The 25602-nt window shown below is 39.2% G+C and overlaps 1 protein-coding gene across 1 annotated transcript in view; it reads right to left on the bottom strand.

Annotated features, from left to right (window-relative positions):
* Positions 1-22862: 22862 nt before the first annotated feature.
* Positions 22863-25602, bottom strand: part of HECW2 (HECT, C2 and WW domain containing E3 ubiquitin protein ligase 2) — a 291378-nt gene continuing 288638 nt past the window's right edge. The window contains exon 30 of the mRNA XM_087819690.1: positions 22863-24611. Within this exon, the coding sequence (XP_087675816.1) occupies positions 24500-24611 (112 nt within the window). The 3' untranslated portion in view covers positions 22863-24499. The remainder of the gene's footprint in view (positions 24612-25602) is intronic.

Below are 25602 nucleotides of genomic sequence, written 5' to 3'. Positions count from 1 at the left end.
TGGTGCAGGTGGGGCGCTGAGGTAATGGCCACCAGGGCGGGGGGAGGCGGCGGCTGCTAGGGCCACGTGCCCGGCTGGGACTCCAACTGGCTGCCTCTCTCCGCCCTCACAGTGGTCGGTCCCCAGGTACCTGCCGACGGGAGAGGGAAGGAGCCACAGTAGCCTCAGCGTCTTTCCACTCATTCCCAAACTTCAGTTTCTACCAGAGACCTGTTTTCTGACTCGTCCGGAACCCTCCCGGAAGTGGCGAGTCCGAGGCGTCTCCCTTTGACCAGAACCCACCCAGAAGTGGCGAGCCCGAGTATTCCTTGGGACTAGAACCCTCCCGGAAGTGGCGAGCCCGAGTCTTCCTTGGGACTAGAACCCTCCCGGAAGTGGCGAGCCCGAGTCTTCCTTGGGACTAGAACCCACCCGGAAGTGGCGAGCCCGAGTCTTCCTTGGGACTAGAACCCACCCGGAAGTGGCGAGCCCGAGTCTTCCTTGGGACTAGAACCCTCCCGGAAGTGGCGAGCCCATCTGCTACCACTTGGCAGGCCTCGGGGTCGCTTCAGGCCTTCCGTGAACTGAGTCTTTCCGAGCGAGGCGCGTCTGAAGGCGGCGTAAGGAAAGACGCGGGGGGTGAATTGCTGATTTTGCGTTTAGGGTGCTAACCCGGAAGACTGAAGCCCACAGCAAATGACTCGGGATCTGTCACCCCTGGAAGACGGCGAAAAGGCTGAAAGTTCTGTGCAAGACATAATGGCGCTTTTGTCTTGTGCTGTAAAATCTAGGCTCGGTTGCAGAGTAAATATACAATTGTTGTAGAAGACTATTGGGAAAATGCATTGGGGGAGGGGGCCGCTCTCAAAAGACTTTGACACTCAGCGTGTGAAGAGGGGCTGGCCGCTGGCCGTGCTCTACCCCGGGAAGCCGAGCAAATGCCCGCTAAGCCTTCCCTCTGCTCTTCATGCTGTGTTTCCCCACGACAAATGCACGAGAAGCCTCGGAGTCGCTGGGGGAGGTCCGCTGGCCCTCCCTCGACGGACCCGCCCGGGTTTCGTGCGTCCGCTCGCTCAGCCTTGTCGCTCGGAGAATACGGTTTCCGTCTGTCTAGCTTCTTGTTGCTGACTCTTGGAGTGTGACAAGAGAGGCCTAAAGTTAGGATGGAAACCTAAATAAGTAGCCGCACGCCGGAGCTGGCTTTTCGGTTACCACCATCTGAACGTCCACGAGCCAGTGAGGCTGTTCGCATCCTTCCGCCTGACGGGCGCGGGGCGGAGGTCCCAGCACCGGCCCTGGAAACGAGCCTCCGGGGGTCGCAGGACTGGGCTGTGGTCGTGGTTTTTGTTCTGTGTGTGGCTTACCTCTGGACCGCCTTCATTCCAACATCTGATCGGTCGCCGGCTCTTAGGATGCCGTCGCCACCGGCCTCTCCGTAGGTGTCGCCAGCCCCACACGGCTTCGCGTCCCCATCGCGCCCGCCCTTCCCGGGCCGCCAGCCCCCCGCCCTAACCCACACGCCTCCTAGGGGGCTCTTCACGGCGTGTGCTTTCCTGCCTCTGCCTTGGTTCCAGCTTTTCACCATGCTCCTCCTCAGCACCTGTTCGTCAGTTTCCAACTTTAAGAAGCGTTTGCTCTCCAGAAATCCGAAATCTTTGCTGTTTTCTGCTTCTCACCTCTTTGCCCTATTTTCATAGGTGCGGGGCTTACACTTGTTCCAATCTATTCGGGCCTCTAAATAGATGGTTAACCCTTGTGCTTGATGTCAGATTTGCCAGCTAGGCTTTAGCACACTGTCCCAACTGTCGACTACGCTTGCTTGGGCTCAGGCACTGTGGTTCAAGTAACAGGGAATTCCTGGCGTCAAGGAGCAGACTGTACTATCTGTGGCCTTGCGGTAAGATTCAGGACTCAACATGTCCCTCCATCCTACCTCGTTTACCTAAAATGATTCATAGCCATGTCAGAGGTACATAGTCACGATAAAAAAGCAAATACAGATTAATTTTAATACATTTTATTTAAGCCAACGTATATAAAAGATTGTCATTTCAGTATGGAATCAATATGAAATTGATTGAGATATACATTTTTTATTGTCTTAAACATCATCTATTTTTCATTTACAACACATCCCAATTCAGATGCTAAATTTTCATCAAAAACACTTGATCTCTATTTAGATTGCACAAAATTTACCATTGAAATAAGAAGATTCATATCCCTACATTGTTTCAAACAAAGTTTTCAATAACTGAACCCAGTATCTGTTTTTTAATTTAAATTTAGTTAAAATGAAATCAAGTTATAATTCAGTCAAGCTAGCCACATTTCAAATGCTCCATAGCCACATGTGATTGGTGGCTACTGTATTGGACAGCACAGAACCAAAGGGCTACAAATGTGCCTCCTAATTGCTTCTAAACCTCAAAATTATTTCATGCAGAACTAGGCACAATGTAGCTTCTCAATAAATTGTTTCACCAGAGCAGTTTGGAACTTCAAAAATCCTCAAGGGTCAGTAGCCCAACTCTTGTTTTAGAAAGGAGAAAATTTAGAGTGAGAGAAGTTAAGGGACTTGCAAAAGATCACACAACTAAACTAGTTGGTGCATATCTGAACAAGAATTTACGTCTCTTGATGCGTAATCCTAAGGACATTCCACCTCATTATGTCAGGCATACTTCAGGGGGAAAGGAGATTTTTAAAATTTATTTGAATAATCACTTGAATGATACGGACAAAAAAATATATACTTTTATCCTAATTGCTTTTGCATAACCTGATAAAGTGTGTCCTGGAATATTTAAGGCCTGCTTCCACCATGGTTTAGGGTCTTGGTAATTTAATGTCAGTCACTGTTACCTTGGCCCATCACTGCTTCCTCTCCTTGGAGACACCTCATTGCACATCGGTCCCACCCAACCCCAGAGCATCCGGCCACATTTTTCTGTCTGCAGCTGTCCTCACCAGCTGTCTACAACAATTTGGTTAAGGTTGTGCTTCAGAGAATTCTTTATGTTTGCAAATCAAAATCTTCAGTACAAACTGCAGCAAAGTTGTAGAACTGATATCCTCCAATCATAAACACACCAGCTCTGAGGTGAGAACTGTGCATGTGTGTGAGAGAGGATGCATGTATGGTTAACTGTGTGGCATTAAACAGGCCTGCATTCATATTCCCTGCTCTGCCCATTTGAAGTTGTATGGCTTTGGGTAATCCTCAGTTTCCTCATCTGCAAAATTAGGATAGTAACAATAGCTACTTCTGCGAGACTAAAATGTGTGATAATACATACAGAGCACAGTGCCTAACAAGAATAAGCCCTCAGTCTGTACAAGCTGTTGTTATTTTCCAGTGCTCTGCAAGCCTCCTGAGGAGGACTGCATATATCTGGCTCACTACTGCACCTTGTGACTAGCAAAATGCTTGTGACATAGTAAGGTCCAAAGTGCATATTTTTTGAATGACTTTAGAGAGACTTATGATTGCCCTCGGACTGTATGACTGATGCTAGGAAAGATCATTGGGAAAAAATATGGTGACATAACTGGTAAGAAAAAGAGAGCATGAGGTAGCTGCTTTCCCTTTCAGGATCCACCTGGTGGAGGCACCCAGGTTGAAAACGAAGCTGTAAGGTCAACAAATGGTGATGTCCAGGGCTGTGTTATATAAAGAAATTAGAGTTACTAGTGTTTAAAGGGAAGCAGATTATCAAATGGAGCAAAGAAATAAATATAGGGTGTAAAATTGTCATTTATTTGATTTTGGTAGATAAATGTCTATCAGTTCTTTCCAGCAGAGCTCCTTTCACTTTCCTAAGATATTGCCTCTACCAATAGCCTATTCCATGAATCATGACCTGATGTCACATGCCCCAGAGCACACAGCAGGTAAGAAACAATAAAGCTTTCAGGAATCCTTAACTATGCAGAGTCTTCTTACATCAGGCAGTAATAGGCATAGATAAGGCAGGACTGACTTTTAACCCCTACCATTTCCTTGTTGGGAGTGTTCTTGCCTCAGCTGGCTTAAGGTGACAGCATGAGCATTGGGAAGGCCAACCTGCTCCACCAGCTGAGTACTGTCATGACATTAAAGTGCTGGTAATGTGGGAAATGCTAATGTTAATAATTATCACAATATTCCTGACACTGAGAATATTCAAAGCACCCTCCAGTCTTTTCGGTAGTTAACCTTACCTTTAGATTTATAGAGTCATTTCATAGCCTCATTTTTACAAAAAGATGTAAGTATAGAGCTATTCAGAAACCCTTTAAAGGACACAGATTATGAGAGAAGGGGTCTGAAAATTACTAGCTGTGAGGCCTTGGGCAGGTTATCATATCTCTATGCCTGTTTTTTCATCTGTAAAGTAGAAAAAATTGATTTATCCCATAGGGTACAAAGTACCAATAGCTCATAACAAACACTGAGCCTGGCGCTGTTCTAAATGTGCTCTTTGTGTTACTTATTTAATCCTTACACTCCTGTGAGTCAAGTGCTATGTTTTCCTCCTTTAAAGATAAGAAAACTGCCCGGCCGGCATGGCTCAGTGGTTGAACATTGATCAACCTAGGATCCAGGAGATCACCATTAGATTCCCAGTCAGGGCACATGCCCAGGTTGCGGCTCGATCCCCAGTGGGGGGAGGGTGCACAAGGCAGCCGATCGATGACTCTCTCATCATTGATATTTCTCTCTCTCCCTTTCCCTCTCCCTCTCTGAAATCAATAAAGATATATATTTTTTTAAAAAAAGATAAGAGAACTAAGGGATATGAAAGAAATATACTCCACAGTAACCTATGTTACTAGTGAATCAGTAACTAGTGAAGCCAGGATTCAAGCTTGCTCTCTACTGCGTGGCCTTGTGTTCTGGATATTTAATAACTGTAGCTACTAACAACAGAGCACAGGTTTTTGTGTGTTCAGTTCACCTTAGTCCCTGGTGTCCCTGTTCTTTTTATTCTTCTGTTTTCTCTCACACCTACCATTCCAAAATCTCTTCATTGTTAAAGTAACTCTGCAAATACATAACAAATGCAACAGGGTGGGGCTAGAATGACCCACGTGGCAATGGATTAGAGTTAAAGACATTGGTATGACCTAATGTTCAGCTTAGAATAGGTGCAGATGTTTATCTGTACATAGTGAAGGGAGTACGTCAAAGGGACCCAGAGGCCAACTGAAAGAGCTCTCAATGCCAAAGCTGGGACAATTTGAGCAACACAATAAATAAATAAAAATGGTATTGGATAATGACCCAAAGTATAAAATAAATATGCATGAGTACATACTGATGTAAATCAATGACTGAATGAATGAATACATGGGAAAGAATAGAAAATCTCCCAGGCAGAGGAATTATGAATACTTATGTAGATTCTCCACCCTCAAGTTGGTGGAGCATAACTCCTTACTCCATAAGTGTGGGCTGGGTATAGTGACTTTTTCGCCCCAAAGAGCACAGTATGGAAAGGGAGAAAAAAATAGTAACTTTGCAGTGAAGTAATCTGAAAGACTCAAGGTAAACAGCAATAGTCGTAAGTCATTTTGTTCCTACCCTTAATATGATGTAATGAGAATGACACTTAGCCTCTGTGTTCTTCCTCCCAAAAACCTGTGACCCCAGTTTAACTATTAGAAAAAATCAGAAAAATCCTTGTTGAAGGACATACTACAAAATACCTGACCTGAACTCTTCAAAACTCTCAAGGTCATCAAGAACAAGAGAAACTCTCACAATCAAGTGGAGCCTAAGGCAATGTAATGACTAAAGGTCCTGCAATATTCTGGATGGGATCCTGGAACAGAAAAAAACAATGACATTAAACAAAAACTAAGGAAATCTGAATAAAGTATAAACTTTAGTTAACAATAATGAATTAATATCAGTTCATTAATTATAATAAATGTGCCCTCCTAATGTGAGATAGTAAAAGGAAACTGGTTGTGTGTGAGTATTTTATGTACTATCTTTGCAGTAATTCCATAAATCTAAAACTGTTCTAAAATAAAAGATGGTTTTAAAAATGAATAAATCTGTCAGTGCTTTAAAATCCAAATTTAGAGAACTATAGAATCACAAATTAGAGCTGGAAATAGTTTTTAAGATAAAAGGAAAGGACAAAATCCATAAAATAATCAAAATACCATTCGGCTATTATTCTTGCAGGCTACTCAAAATACTGTTATATTAGTAATTTGAAGCAGGCTCCATTCTGTCAACCTCTGAGCAAAATTTCCAAGCCTTAGCTAAAAATACATGTGACAGGAATGCAGAAAGGGATCCAAAGAATTGTGTGTTTCAATAGCTATCGTCTAATTCCAATCACAAAGTAAATCTTGCACCTAGCAATTCCCCTACTGTTAGGGAGACCCCAACACCTTTTTAGAGAGTCTCCAAAGTCAAAATTATTTTTGTAATAATACTAAAATGATATTTACCCTTTTCAATCTTAATCTCTCACAAGTGTATGATTCAGAATATGTGATATGACAACAGATTTATGTAGAAGCAGCTATGACAATCCAAATGCTTTCTATTAAGCTAGAAATTAGAGAGATTGCAACAAATGTAACACGATAGCACCCTTATCATTATTCTGTTTTGGGTAATATAGCTATTTTTCATAAAATGTGTTATTTATGTTAACATGTAATTGTTGTTATTGTTAACATGTATTTTGAATGAATTAATAAATATTTAAAAAATTTCTCTTAATTTCTTATATGGTAAATATTGATAGATATAACCTACATAAACAAAGACTCTTTGAGGTTCTTAATAATTTTTAAGTGTAAAAATTTTGAGAGATTAAGAGCTACTTTTCTAATCATAATGACCAGTTTGCTTTTTTACTTTGGGGACATTTGTCACTTTATGACCACCTTGTATCTTAATCTCTCTGGTGTTTAGAGAAGTCCTTACCTTTTGAGTCTCTGGTAGTGAAACTGACAAATATTCACATTCCTAGCCTCCTTTGCAGCTAGGGCAGGAGCATTTACCCTAGTTCTATCCTGATCCTGGCTCTCCAGCCCGGATTTCTAGTCTGTGAGCTACACAGTATCCTTTAAATACATTCCTTTTGGGCTTCAATCATCCAGAGATGCTTAATTGCTCACAACCAATAACTCTGATCCTACCAAAAACTGGTTTCTTAGTTCACTTCTGTAGTTATGTATCTTGACCTCTTTTAACATCAACTTTTCTGAAATTCCACGAATAAACCATGGCTAATTAAAGGGAAAAAAGCAAAATAAATTTACCCTTTCCTTTATCTGCTATAAAAAATAAACAACTGCATAAATAAATTCAAGTGTTTAGTATATTGAAAGATGGAGAAAAAAATGTTGGCCTTCTACTCTAGCTATAAACTTTTACCTAAATTTTGAAATTGTGATCTAACTTTCAACCAGCAGAGTGTAAGATTTTCATGTGTTACTTTCCGGTTATGCAATTTCTATAAAACAGGCAAGAGGCCCTGAAGAGAATGACTGATGATGCCATGCCATGTGCTTAGTTCATTATAAATCACTTCAAGTAACTCCAGCCTTTCTGAGCCAATCAAAACAGAAATGTTCTAACACATTTGAGAGTATCTTGTTTTATAGAGTGCTTACGAAAGGCATGAAAAGCACACTAGATTTCAAATGTACCACATTATCCAGAAAGGGTTTTGGAACTGATTCCTATTAGGTTACTTTTTTTGTTATTTTAATGTGATATATAAAATATAATGCTTTTATGTTTGAGCTCATAGGGCCTGGAATGGTTCTGCCTTCTATACTTTTGCAAACAAATTTTACAATATTTTTATTCTGGTCATTTTCTAGCTAGACTTCAAAGGTGAAAAGTATGTGGGATAGTTAGGCCCTTTAGATCTTCCCATTTCATGCTAACTCAGATTATTAGGGACTTAAATTAATTTTGACTAGAAAAAGCATCTTCTTCTGCAATTGAAATACTACCTCAGATTATGGATCCTTTGAAGCAATGTCTTGAAATAATTTAAGGAAAAGATAAGAGAGAAACAACCCATTGCTTTTTTCTCTCATGGTCTTTGATTGCCCAGGTTTGAGTGTAGGGGTTCTTGGATCTGGATTCTGATATTTCCACAGTTAACTTCTCAGAAGAAAGTCTTGTTTATACTGGAAGACAACAGGAAAGCATAAATCAGCACACCGCACTTTGAGAACAGGCTAAAAAATCGACAAACAGGCACATCTAATAACCAAAGATAACCTATTTCTTACAGACCTAAATTGGGGTTGCATCTTTTTAAATATGTGGGGTTTGAGCACTTTGCAGATGATTATCTTGGTGACTTGAGAGAATCTGCATAAACAAAAAATCTTTTGTCTTTATTTCTTCCTGTCTCTCACCCTGGGTATTTGTCTTTTTCTCTACTCGCTAAGAACCGGAAATCACAGAATGAAGATCTGATCAGTTTCCATTACTTCAGCAAGCCTTGCTCAGTTCAACATAAACCAACAGCACATTTATATTTGCCTAAATAAATTAGACAAGTTATCAGAATAGGCTACTTTTGTGCAGTTTTAAATTATCTTTTAATCTTCCAGGCATTGAGTTCTCACTATTAAGCCTATCTCTAAGGATCTCAGGTTGCTCTTTCAAAGTAAAAATAGGCAATACCTTTGAGACACTTTCCGTTACTCATTGACCTAAAAAATATCCCCTTCTAATAGTTCAGTAATGAACAGGTCTAAAAAGCTTTTCAGCCAGCCATGCATGCCAAATGTGACACAGGATGTACTAATATTAAGAGCACCTGAAGTCTGTACAGCATTTTAGAGCTAATATAGTGCTTTCATATGTAATATTTTGTCTGAGCTTCAACAATCCTGAGATTACTGTAAGCAAGACTAAAACGGTCTCATTTTACAAATGAGAAAATAGACTCTGAGAGTGACTTTCCCAACTGAGATCAGGGCTCAGGCTAGAACTGAAGATTGTAGACCCTTCTAGGTTACCTGCCCTTAAGATAGAGAGCAAAATTTTCAGACCTGCTTTCTCTCCTCTCCCATCCCCACCCCTTTTTCTGAAAGACTATAGGAGGCCCTATGATAGAGCAACCATGGACAATGGGGAGGAAAGGAGGAGGTAATTTTTCAGGAGGCCCCAAAGGCCAGATGGGAGCCAAGACTATCTTACCTGCAGCCGCATGCAGCTCTAGGAACCCTGTTATCACCCAAAACCTCAGTGTTCACATCTCTCCAGCTGGCTGGGCCATCCGTGCTCACTCCCTGCTGCTGCCCCTGGGTTTCCTGAGGCAGTTTTGGGTGGGGAACTAGGAAAATGGATAATGATTTACCACCTAACGTAATAAGATCTGGCACAGACCTAAGAATTCCAAACCAATAGCCAAGGTTACAGAAAGATATGAAAGAAAAAGGAGCATACCTATTTTTAAAAGTTGATACTTGTGTAGTGAAACTATGTAAGTACAGATTATTTTGCAGCGAAATGACAGAAATGTTCTAAATCTAGCATGGCAATACTTTTTTTTTTTTTTTTTTTTTTGCATGAGATGCTATGTATACATCATTTCATTTCATTGAAACACAATCTTGAGGTTATCATTATTATTCCTATTTCTCAAATGATGGAACTCAGGCTCAGGGAATTTGAATGAACTGCTTGAGGTCATACAGCTAAAAGTAGAGACAGAATTTGAACTCAGACAACAAATCCCATGATCTTTTCAGGTTACTGCACTACATCCTAAGTAATAGGTTACCTGTTCTCATTTTTAAAAATTTCCCTTTATGCCCCATCTGCATAGCTCATTATGTAAGCGAGCTTGTATTACTATGATGGAAGGCAACTTATCTGTCAGTCTGACTTCTAAGGAACAAGAAGTATGCAAAAAACTTCTAAGAAGCAGAATAGGCGTTACAAGTGTTCGTATGTGAGAAGATTCTCCTTGACGGTGATTATGTCTTTTATGTATACTCTGTAATTATTTTGGATGTTATAAGACTTCAATGATAGGATACTGCAGGAGCTTTCCCTCTGATCTCCCAGTGAATGGCTACTCTTCCACCTTCAGTTCTCACCTTAAATGTCACATCCTCCGAGCAGCTTTCCATCACGGCTCCCTGTTCTTCACAGCACTTTTTATCATAGTTAATAATTACGGATTTATTTGTTTACTGCCTGTCTTTCTCACGAGGTTGTAAACTCCACAAAGACAGCAACCATGACTGCAGGTTTCCCCAGCAGTGTTTCCCCAGCATCTGTCATGGTGCCTGGTACAAGTAACAACTCAATAAATGTTGATCGGATGGATGGATGGATGGATGGATGGATGGATGGATGGATGGATGGATGGATGGACGGACAAGTGAATTGTTCCCAGAAGAGTTTCCAAAGGGATCTGAGGAAATGGGTGATTTGATCATGTGATCTAGGAAAGGATGCATCACTTTTGGGCTACGGTAGATCAGTCACTTTTTTCCTAAAAATAGTCCTGAGAACTAGTGGCTTCCCAAAGTCAATATTCAGGAACTGTGAGGCCAGTATGCCTGGACAGAAGGGGAAAGGGAAGTAAATATACTAAGCAGTTACCAAATGCAAAGCAATGTGCTAGATGTACGTGATCTCATTTAACAGAAAAAGCACTGCACTGCACGAGTAAGGAATTATCCCTGTTTTATAAAGGAAAAAAGTGAGACTCAGGTTGGTGAGGTTGCCCCAGGTCATGCAATAAGTGGTAGAGTCAGAATATGAAGCTAGATTTGTCATATTTTAAAGACCATGCTTTCTTTTCTTCTTTTTTTTAAAAGCAAATTCACTTTATTTAATTTTTTTTCTTTTTTTATTGGCTTATAACTTACATATAAGAATTGCTCATATTTTAAGTGCATATCTTGATAAAATCTAAATATGTATGCATCCTGGCAAACACCATCCATGTAAAGAAACAGGGCATTTTTAGCCTGCCAGAGGTTCCCCTGCTCCTCCTCAGTCATTAATCCCAAGGCTACCACTATTTTGGCTTCTATCATGACAGACTCCTGTAGCCCATTTTTAAACTTCATGTAGATGGAATCTTAGAATATGCCCTTTTTTGTGTCAGGCTTCTTTTATCTGCAGTATTCTTCCCTGCTATTGTTTGCAGCAGTAACTGATTCCTTTTCATCACTGACTTCTATTCCAATATATTATCACAATATGTTTATTTATTCCAATATCTCCTTTATGTTGTTTAATCCAATTCAAAGGAGACTGCATTGAACATTGGAGCAATACTGATGGAATCTGTGTTATTTCCAGTATTATTAATAAAGTGTTACGAACATTCTCGAATGTGTGTTTCAGCAGGCATACACACTCATTTCTGTTGGGTGTACACTCAGAAGTGAGACTGCTGGTCATAACTATGCGTACGTTTAGCTTTAGTCAATTCTGCCACTTTTTCAAAGTGGTTACATTAATTCCCACTCTTGGCAGCAATACAGAGAATTCCCAGTGCTCCACATCCTCGCCAACCGTTGCTATCATCAGTCCTTTCCATTTTAGTTACGCTGGTGGAGGAAGGCCACGCTTTTATACACTATGCCTTAGGGCCTTAGCATGTGGATCAGGAGCCCTTAGAATAGGAAAGACCAAGAGTTAGCTTCTGCTTCATGATACATGACACTATTCCCAGGTCTCTAGAATCTAAGGAAAATGAAGCTCATGTGTCTGAACACACAGCGGGTGAAGAACTGGAGCCTCCTAAAAGGATAGAGCAGCCTCTAACAAATGACTCATGAATGTCATTGAGAGAAATGAGTCACATCAAAGGAAAGGACTTTCCCTCCTTTGGTCAGAGCCTCAGGAACCTCCAGTAGAGGGTAAAGGAGGCCTTATCAAAGCCAGTCCACATTTTGAACGCAAAAGCAGGACTCTTTTAAGTAAGGAAGCACCCACCTCCTGTGGGAGGTCAGATATCAGACAACTGCAACCACAACTGGAGTACTTCCTATGTGCCAGACACAATGTGCTTCATGCTTTCTAGACCATATATAGTACATAACAGGTCCAAATCTTATTATTAAAAAAGATTATTTATTTAAAGGATAGTTCTTTATTCTGAGACTGACCTTGTACTTTTCATGTGGGTGTTAAAAATTTATTCATTTTTATATAAGTGAATGATATTGCTAATTGTTATTAGTAAATGTTTCTTTTAAACACATATAAAGTTCATAATAGTAAGATATTCACCTGCCGACACCAAACAAAATTTTTCTCTTGGGTTGTGTATGGAGCTGAATTTTATTACCACATGACACCCAGGTTGGGAAGCCAATACTTCACCCCATTCTGTTAAACCTGGGCATTTTCATTCTTGGATCCAAGAATAGTCCTCATGTTCTCACCAACATCCTCTTTATGAATGTAGCAAGAATGTTAAGTGAGCTTATATGATAGTGATACATTATTATTAACTCAAGTCCATACTTGATTCAGATTTCCTTTGTATTTACCAAATGTCCTTTTGCTATTCCAAGATCCTATCCGAACACCACACTACATTTAGTCATAGTGTCTTAAGCTCCTTCTGGCTATGACTGTTTCTCTGTTTCTTAGACTTTTCTTGGTTTTGATTACCTTGATAGTTCTGATGAAGACAGGTCAGGTATTTTGTGGAATGCTTGTGTATTAGAATTTGATGTTTTTCTTATGGTTGAACTGGGGTAATAGGTTTCAGGAGGAAGACCACAGGGATGATGTACCATTTTTGTCACATCCTACAAGCGAACATACTATCCATATGATTTATAACTTGATATTGACCTTGATCACTTGGCAGATATAGTGTTTGTCAGGTTTCTTCACTGTAAAGTTATTTTTTTCCACCCCCCCCCCCCCACTCTGCACTATACTCTTTGGAAGGAAGTCACTATGAGCATCTCTCAGTTAAGGATGGAGCATCTACATAGATTATTTGGAATTCCTCTGTAAAAAAGATCTGTTTCTTCTTCATTTATTAATTATTCAGTCATTTTTTTTATCATATGTACTTATACATATCTATTCTATATTTTGTGTTATAATCCAATACTACTTTATTCATTTTTGTTGCTCAAATTGTTCCCGCTTTGGCAATTGGTGCTCTTTCAGCTGGCTCATGTATCCTTTTTTGTACTCCCATTGTTGGAGGTTTTTTTAAAAAATAAAAGTACTTTTTTACTTTCTAGTATTACAAGGTGTTCCAGGCTCACCTTGTATATTTCCTAGAATCACTCATTTCTCCAAGGACTAGGGCTTTTTGAAATATGATTTTATATCCTAACTAAAGGCTTGAGTACGGGATAGGTAAAAGTCATCTGGGAAACATTAGTTTACTAGCATGTATGAATACAATCACCACCACACCCAAACTTTGTGACTGGTTAGAAAAGACCTGGATATGCACTCCAGCCACAAAGCTAATGGCATTTCTGCTTGGTTCCAAGATTCAGATAGCCTGTTATCTTCATTCCTCCCTAAACATTGTTATGAGTGTTATAACAGACAGGTTAATTACAGATGAGAGAAAACAAACCAAACATTTTCACTCCAAATTATCAGTAGTGTTGTATGAGGAAGAGACTCTGATGATATAGACACTGCTTTTCAAACCAATGAGTGCACACCCTAGGGTACACAGTGTCTGGCCAAGGAACAGTCAAAATCAAAGCGGTATCTCACTGGATCAGCAAATTTCTTTGATATTTGAGGAAGTGGGGAAGCAGCTGTTATTAAAACTAATAGGGAAAAATCCTTATTTTCAAATTAAAACCAAGTTTGATGATATATACAAGTTTTACTTAAAATAAATGAAGCATTCAAGTAATTTTGTATTGGTAGGGCTAGCTTCAGGCTACATTTCCCTATTGGAGGGCACTCTACCACTACTGGCAATTTAATGCAACATTTAAGAAATGTTGACATGGTTTTCTCATTGAAACTGGAGTAAAAAGTAAATCATCACTGATTAGTGACTGGTCCTTTAGCCAACAGTTAAAACTGTTTGTTTTGTTGTTTTGTTCTAGGAAGTCAATCATTCAGGAATAGAATTGGCCTCCAGGGGAAATGCATAGCTCCTGTCTACTCTCCCTGCCTCCATTCCAAAAAAGAAATGCTGGTCTGGACTGGTCAGTTCAGGAACCCAGACTTGAATCTTGTCCTCTCTGGGGACTTTATCACTTGAGACTTCTCCTGCATTTCCAGGCCACGAGGCTGGAAGGGAAGGGAAGCTGCCCAACTTCAGTCAGGTACAGCCATGCAGTTCTGAGGTTCTCCCATTTCTCGGGACCCAGGAGTCATACTGTTCCCATTTGGGACTCCTCTGCCCTGCGAATTCACGGAATGGGCAATCTGGACCAGATTTATACATTATATATCCAGATTCATATACAACATATTTACTTACTTCTTTTTATTGGTTGGGTTTCTCTTCTTGAAACCCAAGATGAGTTGCAAAGGATCAAGCTGTGATTGTGGGTTTAGGGAGGACAAGTATAGGATGTCCCTTGACCTTTTCTGGTCTCTTTAGAAGTGACTCTACAAAGAACATCTTTCATGTGGTTTAATCCTATTCAAAGGACATTGCCTTGGACATTGGGGTGAAAGTCTCACAGTAATTAAAAGCAAGCCTTTACTTCATCTTGAGCACAGGAATTTAATTTGGGGGTGGAGGCTGGGGGAGGGATGTGTTGACAATGTCATGACACGGTTCAAGAATTTGGATTTGGGGTCCATTTTCCAATGCCAACCAAATACCAACTAGACATGAATTACTACAGTACCCAAGTATTTTGTATAGCAAGAGGTAGTATTTCATAACATTATTATAAATTGTCAAATATATAGTGTTCCAATGATTTATGCTTTGGAAAATTGCTTGCCTCTTCTTTCTAAATAAACAATTAGCAACTAAAAAAATTCTTTAGAGGAACTATAATAATAGGGCAAATAAAATGGTGAAATTCATTTCTATCAATGTAAACATTATATCTTTAACAGATTTCTTCATTTCAATTTACTATGGTGATTTCAAAATTTACTAGCCCACCCAATATCTAGTTAGAAGGAAGTATCTATTTCAAAAGAAAAAAAAAGCCATTAATAGGTATTCTTCTTTTGATAAAGAAAAAGAAGGAAGCATGATGAAAAAAATATATTCCATTTCTTGATAAAAAGGTTAAAAGCTTTCTGGTTAAAAGATGAAATTTTAAAAAACACCAAGAAAAAACTCCCTAGGGACGATGAGTGGGATAGTGGGAATTACACATTGTTAAAATATTCACTAATTAACTGGCTTTCAGATTTTATTAAAAGTATATAATGAAAGCAGATAAATTGATCATAATATAAGCACTTTGAGGTCAAAGGTTATAGGAATGCTATGATACAAAAATCAGGAAGTCAGCACCATGGATGCAATCTCTTGCTCTTCCCTGTCAATAACCATGTAAAACTTCAATCAGTTATACAGGATGAGTCTGTGCCTTCAACTGCTCCCATGTGTTATATGAAATTCACTTGTAGTTTAAAATACAGAATCAAGACAAGGATTCTCTTAACTCTTATGAGTTAATACTAATTGGTTTTTAGGAAGGTAATGGTAAGCACAGATCATTTTCAAGCACATCCATTAGTGATTGTCTACCCTCATTATATATATTTGCCTTTCCCCATCTCTTCCTATGTCTTAATAGTATTTTATTTTTTTTGGTCAATTACTCACACTACCAATTAAATATCAAAGATAATGGTGGTGTAGGTAAATGCAGTACTCCCAGGCTCCCACAACCACATCAAAATTATAACTAAAATACAGAACTACCATCATTCTGAACCACCTGAAATCAGCTGAAGCGAAGTCCTACAACTAGGGAATTAAACAAGAAGCACATGGAGACTGGTAGGAGGGACAGAAATGAGGGGTGGAATTGTGGAACTGGCTGGTCCCACACCCACGTGTGTCAGTTTAAAATCGGGAGGGATAACTTGGCTGTGGCGGTTTTCCAGAGATAGCAAGGGGTCCCAGCCCCACATCAGGCCCTCCTGCCCAGGGTTCCAGTACCAGGAAGAGAAGTACCCACAACTTCTAGCTGTAAAAACCAGGGAGGATTGTGGCTGGGTGACAAGGAGGCTACTGGCCCCTGGGAGTTCCTCTTAATGGGCCCACTCATGGACTTCCTCATACTCACTCCCTCTGAGCTTCAACGCTAAGGCAGCAGCTTAACAGGAACCTAGAGCATTTGAGGAGGAATTAATTTGCCTGAAATCAGGGTGAGAGCTGGAGGGGCAGCTCTCTCCCAGACAGAAGAGTTGGCAGAGGCCATTGCTCCTTTGATGAGCCCTCCCCACACAAATCCGGAAGGCAGGTGCCATACCTGAACCTCCATCAACCTGGCTCACACTTTTCACCCCGCCCTGTAATTTCCTGAGACCCCACTCTTCCCTACTTGCAAGCTTATCCAAGCCATTTCCAGGGGCTTTTCCATACAACTGGCCTCTCTTCCTTATGCTTAGGACCTTCCTAAAATCTCTCAAGCAGCAGCTGGCCTCAGCGTGCTCCATACCTCTTAATAAGTGGCCCCAGCCCTGGGACTAGCGGCAGCCCACCTTGGTTCATAGCTTGGCCTCTCTTGGGCACCTCCAAGTCCAACACAAGTAGCAGCCATCTACAGATTGCTGTGTAGCTCATGCTGGGTACCCTGGGAAAGACACAGGCAGAGGCTGATTTTGCACCTCTCATGAGGCCCTAGAGACAGTGCACCCAGTGGTCAGCTTCGACCATGCTAGATTACAACCCTTCCACATCCACGAGTGACACTCTCAAGGGGCGCACTTGGTGAGCACCAAAGATCCAATGAAGCAAATCCTGCTCCATAGGGGTGTCTCCAGCACAGCAGCTCTTTGGCTGCAGTTGCCACTGATCCTTATAGCCAATTGGCTTGGGGGTCAATTCCTCCCAGTGATGCCAACAGCAACCAAGGCTCAACTACAACAGGACAGTGCACACAGCCCACACAGGGGAGCACCTAGAAGGCCCAGCTCAGGTGACTGGGGAGGCTGAGCCACTGGATCCTACAGGACACCTACTACACAAAGCCACTCTACCAAGTCCAGGAGATATAGCAGCTCTACCTAATACATAGAAACAAACACCAGGAAGCAGCCAAAATGTGGAGGCAAAGAAATATGTAACAAATGAAAGAACAGAATTAATCTCCAGAAAAATAACTAAATGAAATGGAAGCAAGCAAACTACTAGATACAGAGTTCAAAACAATAGTTACAAGGATGCTCAAGAAACTTAATGAGAGCTTCAAGAGACTTAGTGAGAATTTCAAGGAAATTAGTGAGAATGTTAATGACATAAAAAAGGACCAGTCAGAAATGAAGGCTACATGAACTGAAATGAAGAATAATTTACAGGGAATCAACAGTAGAGTAGAGGATGCCAATAATCAAATCAGCAATTTGGAACATGAGGAAGCACAAAATACCCAATCAGAGGAGCAAAAAGAAAAAAGAATCCAGAAATATGAAGACAGCGTAAGGAGCCTCTGTGACAACTTCAAGCGGCCCAACATTTGCATCATGTTGGTAGGGTTTACTTAAAGGCGACATTCTAATATTTTGCTCCAGCAGATTCTAGTCACATGAAATCAGGTCCTGTGTTGAAAGAGAAACCCAGCCAGAAACTGTTGCTTACGCCCAGCCAGTTTCACTCATTAAATACCTTCTTGGACCCTCTGGGTTTGTGAATATGTGACACCTGGATTAGACTGGTGCTGGAGGTTGTGGTGATGTGCATGTGTTTATGAAATAAGCATTCAACCAAGATGGTTTAACAGATAGTCTCAATCCATGTGAGTTAAGAGATTATATTTATGTTAATTCACTTATTCAACATTAATTGGTAGCCTAGCACATAGCAAATATCATTTTAGGGATAAAAAAATAGATTCCTAATTATAAATATCATGAAAAGAAAATTTCTCGTACCCAGAAAGCTGCATACTAATCCCATGAGACCTTTATCCCTACTTTGTTTTCTTCCCTCCAGCTTTTTCTTCCCCAAATGTATCACAGAAAAATCATAATCTATTTTTTTAAAGAAGATTTATTTTGGATTAAGTGATTTCATGATGCAACATGGTTTTAAACAAAAATAGAGATCAGTATGAAAATAAAATAAATTGTACACATTAAAATATCTTTCCCTCAAAGCATTTCAGAATCATAAAAAAATACAACACAAAAGTCAGGGGTTCAGGTGAGGATAAGAATACAGACTCTGCAGAAAACAAACAACTAGTCTACATTTCAGAGTTCCAGGCTCCATATAATACCACCCATGAATCATTTCTAGGATGTCAACAATCTGCATTATTTGCTTTGCAAAGAAAAAAAAAAAAAGATGAAATTTAAATATAAGCTGAAATGAGAGCTGTATGACTTTAATGCCAATAACAAATGCCTCCCATTTTTCTTTATTAAAAGTCACATTGAAGAAATATGAAGTTTAAATCAACTCAATAAAATAGAAACATAGCTATTAACTGCGATGCGTGTGTGGTGTAGTGGACACAATGGGTGAGGTTGGTGAAAAGAAATGGAAAGGCTTTTAAAAATATACCACCTGTGCTCTACTGAAATCTTAGAAATAAATATGTTTTTTACAGAGCCTTAATATTAAAAAGTAAGCATTATTATAAAATTAGATTAATACTTTCAGTAAGAGGCAAGAGAGATGCATGTACTTTTATTTATTTTGGAATGCCTGCATCCCTATTGTAAAAACATGTAATCTATGTATGTTCCAACATATTAACAGCCTCAAATTTCACTTATGATATCATATAAAGAAAAATAAATAAGTTGTAATAACATCTTTTAGAGCATTAAGGTCCTAAAAGAACATTCAGTTCTGTGTTTCCGGGTCAATCCTTCCAAGGTGTTTCTTGAATGTTATTCATGCTTTTTTGCAGAAGGTGATAGTAGCCAGAAGTTTACTGATGATTCCGCACTGGCATCAGTAACAGCTGATTCAGTTTGAATCACACAACATACAGATCAACACTCCTCAGGGTTGTATTATCTTAAAAGAAAATTGGATAGAAAGATATCACCTGCCCAAGGTGATATTTACGTAAAAATCACATACATAAATTCAATTTTCCTGTGTTTCCCAGGAAACTAGGGCCTTCCAATTCTGCTGAACTGTCCAATCATGAAAGCCAACTGCTTTGCATATTAAGTCTAAGCAAATGTATGTTCAGTTTTGTTTAACTTCCTGAAAAATCGGAAACACTGATTAGGTCTCCATTTGAAATTCAGTAACTTAACTCTTAGGTTTTTGCTTTCTAGATTAACAGAGGACATTTAAATTACCATTAGAAACCATGAACATGTCTCAAAAGCTATTCTAACGTCAAAGAATGCCTGCTAAAAAAGAAATTAAGTGCAAAAAGCCAAGCAACATCCTTTCTTTTGTTTTGTATACAGAGTTCAATAATAGTAACAATACTTCTTAAGTTTAAAAATATCCACAACATACTTTAATACTAAATTGTTGAACCTCCTGATTAAGCTATTGTTAGCTTTAATATTTGGGGGCTAAATTCTGTTTTGTAATACCAAAAATGTTATCAACCTACTGAACTCATAAAGTGGGGTATTTCCCATCAGGCAGATTATCAAGTCATGCCCTCATTAGACAGCATGGCATTCTTTTTCTCAAAGTCAGAAACCAAATTTAAGTACACGTTCCTACTCCCACCAGCAAGCCCTAACATGATCCTCCCACTCTTGTTTTAACTTCCCCTGTCACAGTCCTCCTTTAACAATTCCTGCATTCCGACACACTCCTTGGAATGCAGTTACCACTCCTGTCTTGACTGTTAGTCAATAATTAGCATTACATTCTTGGGATGGGGGGCACGACTGCTGGGCTCCTCTTTTTTGCTTTTTGTTTTTATCACCCAGTGGGCAGCAGTTGGTTGGCTGTAAGCCATAATTTAGAAAGCTGTAACGTCTCTGGTATTAATTTGCTTCCACGTTAGACAAACAAATCTACCTGAAAAACACAATCAAACCAGAAAGGTAACAGATTTTTGCAAATTTTGAATTTAATTGAAAGTGACAATCTCAATGTAAACTCAAATTTTATGAGAGTAAGGTATCTAAGATCTAGTGTTTTCACTCCTGCTCTAAATCAGAAAGCAGATAAGAGAGAACAAAGGGCCTGAAACTCAGACTGGAGATTAGGCTAGCCTTCATTTGCATGTTTTGACTATGCAGATTTATAGATATCTCTTAATGACCATATAGCATCATTTCACCAGCTTTGGGAATTTCCTGAATTGGGTTAAAACTGGAAAGACTTTTAGACTCTTCATTTTAAGATGTTTGTCTTAGCTAGAAGTGGTCAAGTTATAATTTGTGTAAAAAGAAAGAAAAAAAATGGATGAATGTGAGGAGAGGGGAAAAAAAACCCCTGCAGTATCTTCATCCGCATCACTGCAACTCAGCTACCAGGGCTGGCTTTCTAGATCCATCCTTACTAAAAATTAAGAAACAAAATAAGGTTTCTGATTAAAGCGCCTTCTCCCCCCTCATTATGTTGTTTTCAAATAATATATGTGAACACTAAACTACTATACTATATAAATCCAACAAAAGCAATCAAATTTTGCATTCTGTTTTTAATTTCATATAACAAGTAGTAAAATGCAACTATTAAGCCTATGGGGAGTTTTTCCATGGATATACTGTACTAATTTCTTCGTGGGCTTTTCAGAAAGTGTCACATTTTAAGGGTGTATGAAAAGTGAGCCTTTGGTAGATGAGTATCTTGCAAAACTCACTGAAAGTGGAATATGCTGGCAGAAACATTAGTCTCTACATCCGTAGCGATGAAACTTAGAATTGTAACTATGAAGTCCTGAAACATCTCACCAGCAATCCATGAAAATCAGCCTCAAAGCAGATGGGACGTGATACCTTCCACCCCACAAAGTATGTGAGGATTAAGAGATGATGCACCTGAAAGTACTTTGAAACTCTAAAGTGGTATAAAAACATGTTCTGCCATTTACTGTTAATCATTTGAATGCCATTTTACCCTAAGGATTGTTATGCAGGTGACACAGATTTTCCTTCATTTATTACAGAATTTCTACTAAATTATAAACGCACATATGCTAGAAAATTTTGATCACACTTCTTTGACCAAGATTCATTCGTTTTGTGCACAAGAAAAATGTGTTGACCCCAGAAGTGTGAAGTGGGTTGGGCTCAAGGACTGGTATTTTTCACACTGAAAACTGAAGGTACATTGTAGTGCCGATGAAAGGAAACTGGGAAACTACCAGACTTAATTTTGGCATTTCTTTGATAATTTGAAGATCCTTCAGTTGTTCCTTCATGGTTCAGCTTCCCACATGCACACTTTCAACCCTTGTGTATAAACGCACCCTAGGATCCAACACTTGACCAGTCTTGACACACTATTACATGTCATTAGTTACCAAGGGAAAGGGCATTTATGTGAATTTTTTTTTAATTAATTTTTTTTTTTAGCTACAGTAGCTCCCATGCATGAAGCCTTCAATGGATTTCCCAGGTGGAACAAGCCATTCTCTTCTCATTCATTGATTGTAGAACATACCAAATTTTATTAAAAATACTTTTTTGAACCTTGATGTCTACTCCTTCAGACCGTGAACTTCTCAAGGGCAGGTTTTGAATCTTGTAGCTCCATCATCAAACACAGTGGCTGGCACAGAGTGAAGGCCAATAATGTGCCTCTTCTCCCCTCTCAGAGATGTCCTGCATACATACACGATGTATCGTGACTGTCTTTTATACTATAAGTATAGTATGAGCATCACAAGAATTTCTTAAAGAAAACAAGGCCATACCGCAAGTTACCTAGTTCATAGTCCAGAAGAAAATAGTTATGGATATTTCTATTTGCAGAGTATATTAAAGTCTAAATGATTCTGTGGAAATAGTATTTAATATTTTATAAAGTTGTTATTGGACTTTTTGTTTTACTAATGAAAAAAATAGGTCAGTTACCATGGTGTTTTGATATTCTAAGTAAATCTTTGATAATCCTCAATTCTGAGAACAGTAGCAACTAGATGCTAACACTGTTGAGAAGTTGGATGCCCTAACAAATAAGTTTTTTAGAAATAAACAGGTACATTTTACTTCAAATTTCTTGTACCTAATAATATGGTATATGGTAGCAAAGTGTCACAAACCAAAATGAAAGCCAGCAGAGCCTATGAATGTATCTTTGAAAGAAGTGTAACCTTCTGTATCAGCTGCTTAGAGAATGTCAGCTCTGAAACATCTCATATACCATCAAAAATGTAGTATTTTAAAGAAAGTGTATTATGTTATTTTTCCTTATAATGAAAAAATATAAGCAAATAATTTGCAAAATTAAATATACTTATATTCATGATCAGTAAGTACAAACGAGCATTTCCAGTTAAAATTGTTTTTTCCCTTCCTTTTTTTTCTGGTCCAATTATAGTACACAGGTAAATCTTCCTTTCTCATTTGCAGGTTTCTGTGGCCTTTATTTCAGAACATTTCCCCACAGTGCAGTATCTGCCTTTAGTGCAGGAATGCAACATGAGTGGGTTTCCTCTTGAGACTCCCAGTAGTAAACATAGCTTAACCAACAGGGGAGCAATCAGCTTTTAAAACCAACCTAACAAAAACCATGCATATAACCTTTATTAACTGTAAGATTGCCAACATCCCATAACTAGAATTCCATGGCTACTTGTATCTCAAAGAAGTGTTCAGGCAATGCCTGTAAAACCATAGGCTGGCAAACCAAATGTTAATCCAATGCTTTTATTATTCACAATTTAACTTCACTGTATTGAGCCTCTGATTAGTTAGGGCCATAAGTCAGGATATGAACAATGATGTGGAAAACCCCAAAAGCAATAGAAACAAAGGACACCCTCTAATAAAACTAAGCAAATATAACATTAGTGATGTCATGCAATTTCCGAGATACCATAGAAAAACTGTTTCCTTATATTGATAAGAAAGTTATGCATTAGTGAAAATGCAGGCTTAGAAATATAGTACTGAGAGTTTCAATTTGTGATATCTTCACTGATGAGGGGAAATGGAATTCTTATTACTAAAGAGAGCTGACCTCTTGGGTGTTGCTGATGGCTCCCTATCTGAGTTTAGTGTTTAATGATGCTGTACAAATAAAAAGCAGTGGGGAAAATACGAAATATCTTTATTAAATGCCATCCTGTAAAGTATTTGATGGATGGAACAGTCTAATGCATTTTAAATAAATGCATATCATACTATCACATATAGTGAGTCTTAAAAAATTATTACTTAGATGCACAGTCCTTGTAGTGGTAGACATGGCACTGTGAAGGAAGTCTGATTTAGAAGCTGTTTTTTATTATACTTGTCAAGTGATGGAGTTGCTGTTGGTCATATTGTAATGTCCCTTCAACTTTGGTACATTCAGTGCAAAATATTCCGGGGAATTTTTTTGTACCTTTATAAAAATAAAAGGCCCTTTAGTTCCCTTGAGAGTGCTTAAAAGGATACATACTAGCATGATGCCCAAGTAAGCATGGAACATGAAAATGGAACAGGTGACACGTACAGTCGGATAGGTAGGGTCCTATATACATCTTACAGAACATAAATATAATGAACCTATAAAAAATAAACAGAATTCACTGTGTACTTTTTCCTGATATGCTGTGAGTTAACTGCTAGTTATTTAAAATTGTTTCCATGCATTATAAAGCATAAAATCTGTCAGTAATTCATTGTATAACAGTTTCTCTTCAGCCGTAATCACACATTTTGCATATACATTGTCATGGACCACCTTATTGCAAAGCTTTAAATTACCCCAGATTGACTTGGTTTCTTTTGCCCTCCTGTCCCATGAAAGCTGAAACCTATGGTGCACACCATGCAGGCACACATAAGCAAGAAAAGGGAATCCTCTGTTATAACTTAGGGCTTAAATGAATGTACTTCCAGGAAACATATTTGTTTTCATCACATTACTGAACTCGCATTAATTTGGAGATTGGGTCGAGTCTTGCCAGTTTGGCTTGAACGACATGTTCAAAGGTAAGTTTCAAGATTCTCCCGAGTCCCTGAAAGGTTACCACAGAGCTGATCGCGTGCATGTTCATCTTTGTCTTGGACAGTAACAAATGGAAAGAGTTTGGCAGTCAAGAACTGTTGATTGAAAGACTGTGGGGTTGTTCCTGGGCATCAAGCTCACCCCGATCCTTCACAGAGGACTCTTCGCCACCATCCAGTCCCCAAATGCAGCAGAGCACGTGGCCCTGGAAGATGACAGCACTCAGGTTTACTCTCATGGAAGCGTGCTCTCGAAACTTCCTGCGTTCAGTCAATCTTCCAGAGGGCAGCTTCCGAAGTCGCCTGTCCACACCGCAGCCAGGCACTGTGTCCAGGTCACTCAAGTCCAAAAGTACTGGTTTCTTCAACCGCTGTCAAGAGTTTTTCGTACAGCATGGAGAAGGACGGGTACGGGGGGAGATCCAGGCGGTTAAAACAGGTGTGAGCTCTGCAAACAGAAGCAGCACAGGCCGTTTAGAATGCTTAGAGGGAAATGAGACAGTTTGGGGGGGGGGGGGGGGTGTAAACTGGTTCCTGTCAATTTTCACAGTCCTATTGGGAAAACTTTGAAAACACTTTGACTTCAAAATTCAGAATTGAATTTCTCTTAGGGAAATGGAGATTGAAAAATGTATTTCCTTTATATTTTCACAACCACTTACTCATTTTACATACATATTACTATCTGTTTAGTTGTATAAGAGTTACAAAGACAGGTCTGTGATTTTTGGTTTCTCTTTGATTTTTTTTTTTTTTTTTTTTACAGACACGAATATAAGCTCTTACAAAGTAATTCATTTTCAGAATTGGCATTTGTGTGGATGTCTCTCAGAAAATCTGCGGTTTCAAATGTTTTCACTTTGTTGGGCAGAGAAGGGCACTAAGTATCTCTGAAGACCTTCCTTGTGGCGTAGATTCTCAGGAAATTCCCTGGCTGCAATTTCTTGTCAGTCAGTCAGTACACCACTGTGACTCCTCAATTATGTGCTACAATCTGTTTTCTCCTAAATCATAATGCAAAATAACTGCCATTTAAATAATTACATTAAGTATTCTTTTTAGAAATACCTCCCCTTTTGCCAAGATAGGAAAAAAATATGTTTTCCTGTTATTTGCACCTGAATCACAATAAAAAAATTGATGGTCTTCAAATAGTACATCTTATCAGGAAACAAATCTACACTTTTGACATGGAATAGGAAGCATTTCATTAAGAATGTAGAACAGCTTGTTTGTGGGAGCTAAACTTTGACTTAAATGCTCCTTTGACTTAAGTGGTCGGGTAGCTCAGTTGGTTAGAGCATCATCCTGATGAGACAAGGTTTAAGGTTCGATCCCTGGCCAGGGCACATACAAGAATCAACCACTGAGTGCATAAGTAAGTGGAACAACAAAGTAATGTTTCTCTCAGTCCCTCTCTCTCGGAAATCAATAAAAAA

The sequence above is a fragment of the Miniopterus natalensis genome, chromosome 8, assembly GCF_054644295.1.
Source record: "Miniopterus natalensis isolate mMinNat1 chromosome 8, mMinNat1.hap1, whole genome shotgun sequence".
Taxonomy (NCBI): Eukaryota; Metazoa; Chordata; class Mammalia; order Chiroptera; family Miniopteridae; genus Miniopterus; species Miniopterus natalensis.
The sequence above is the reverse complement of the archived record's forward strand: the minus strand, read 5'-3'. Positions and strand labels throughout refer to the sequence as shown.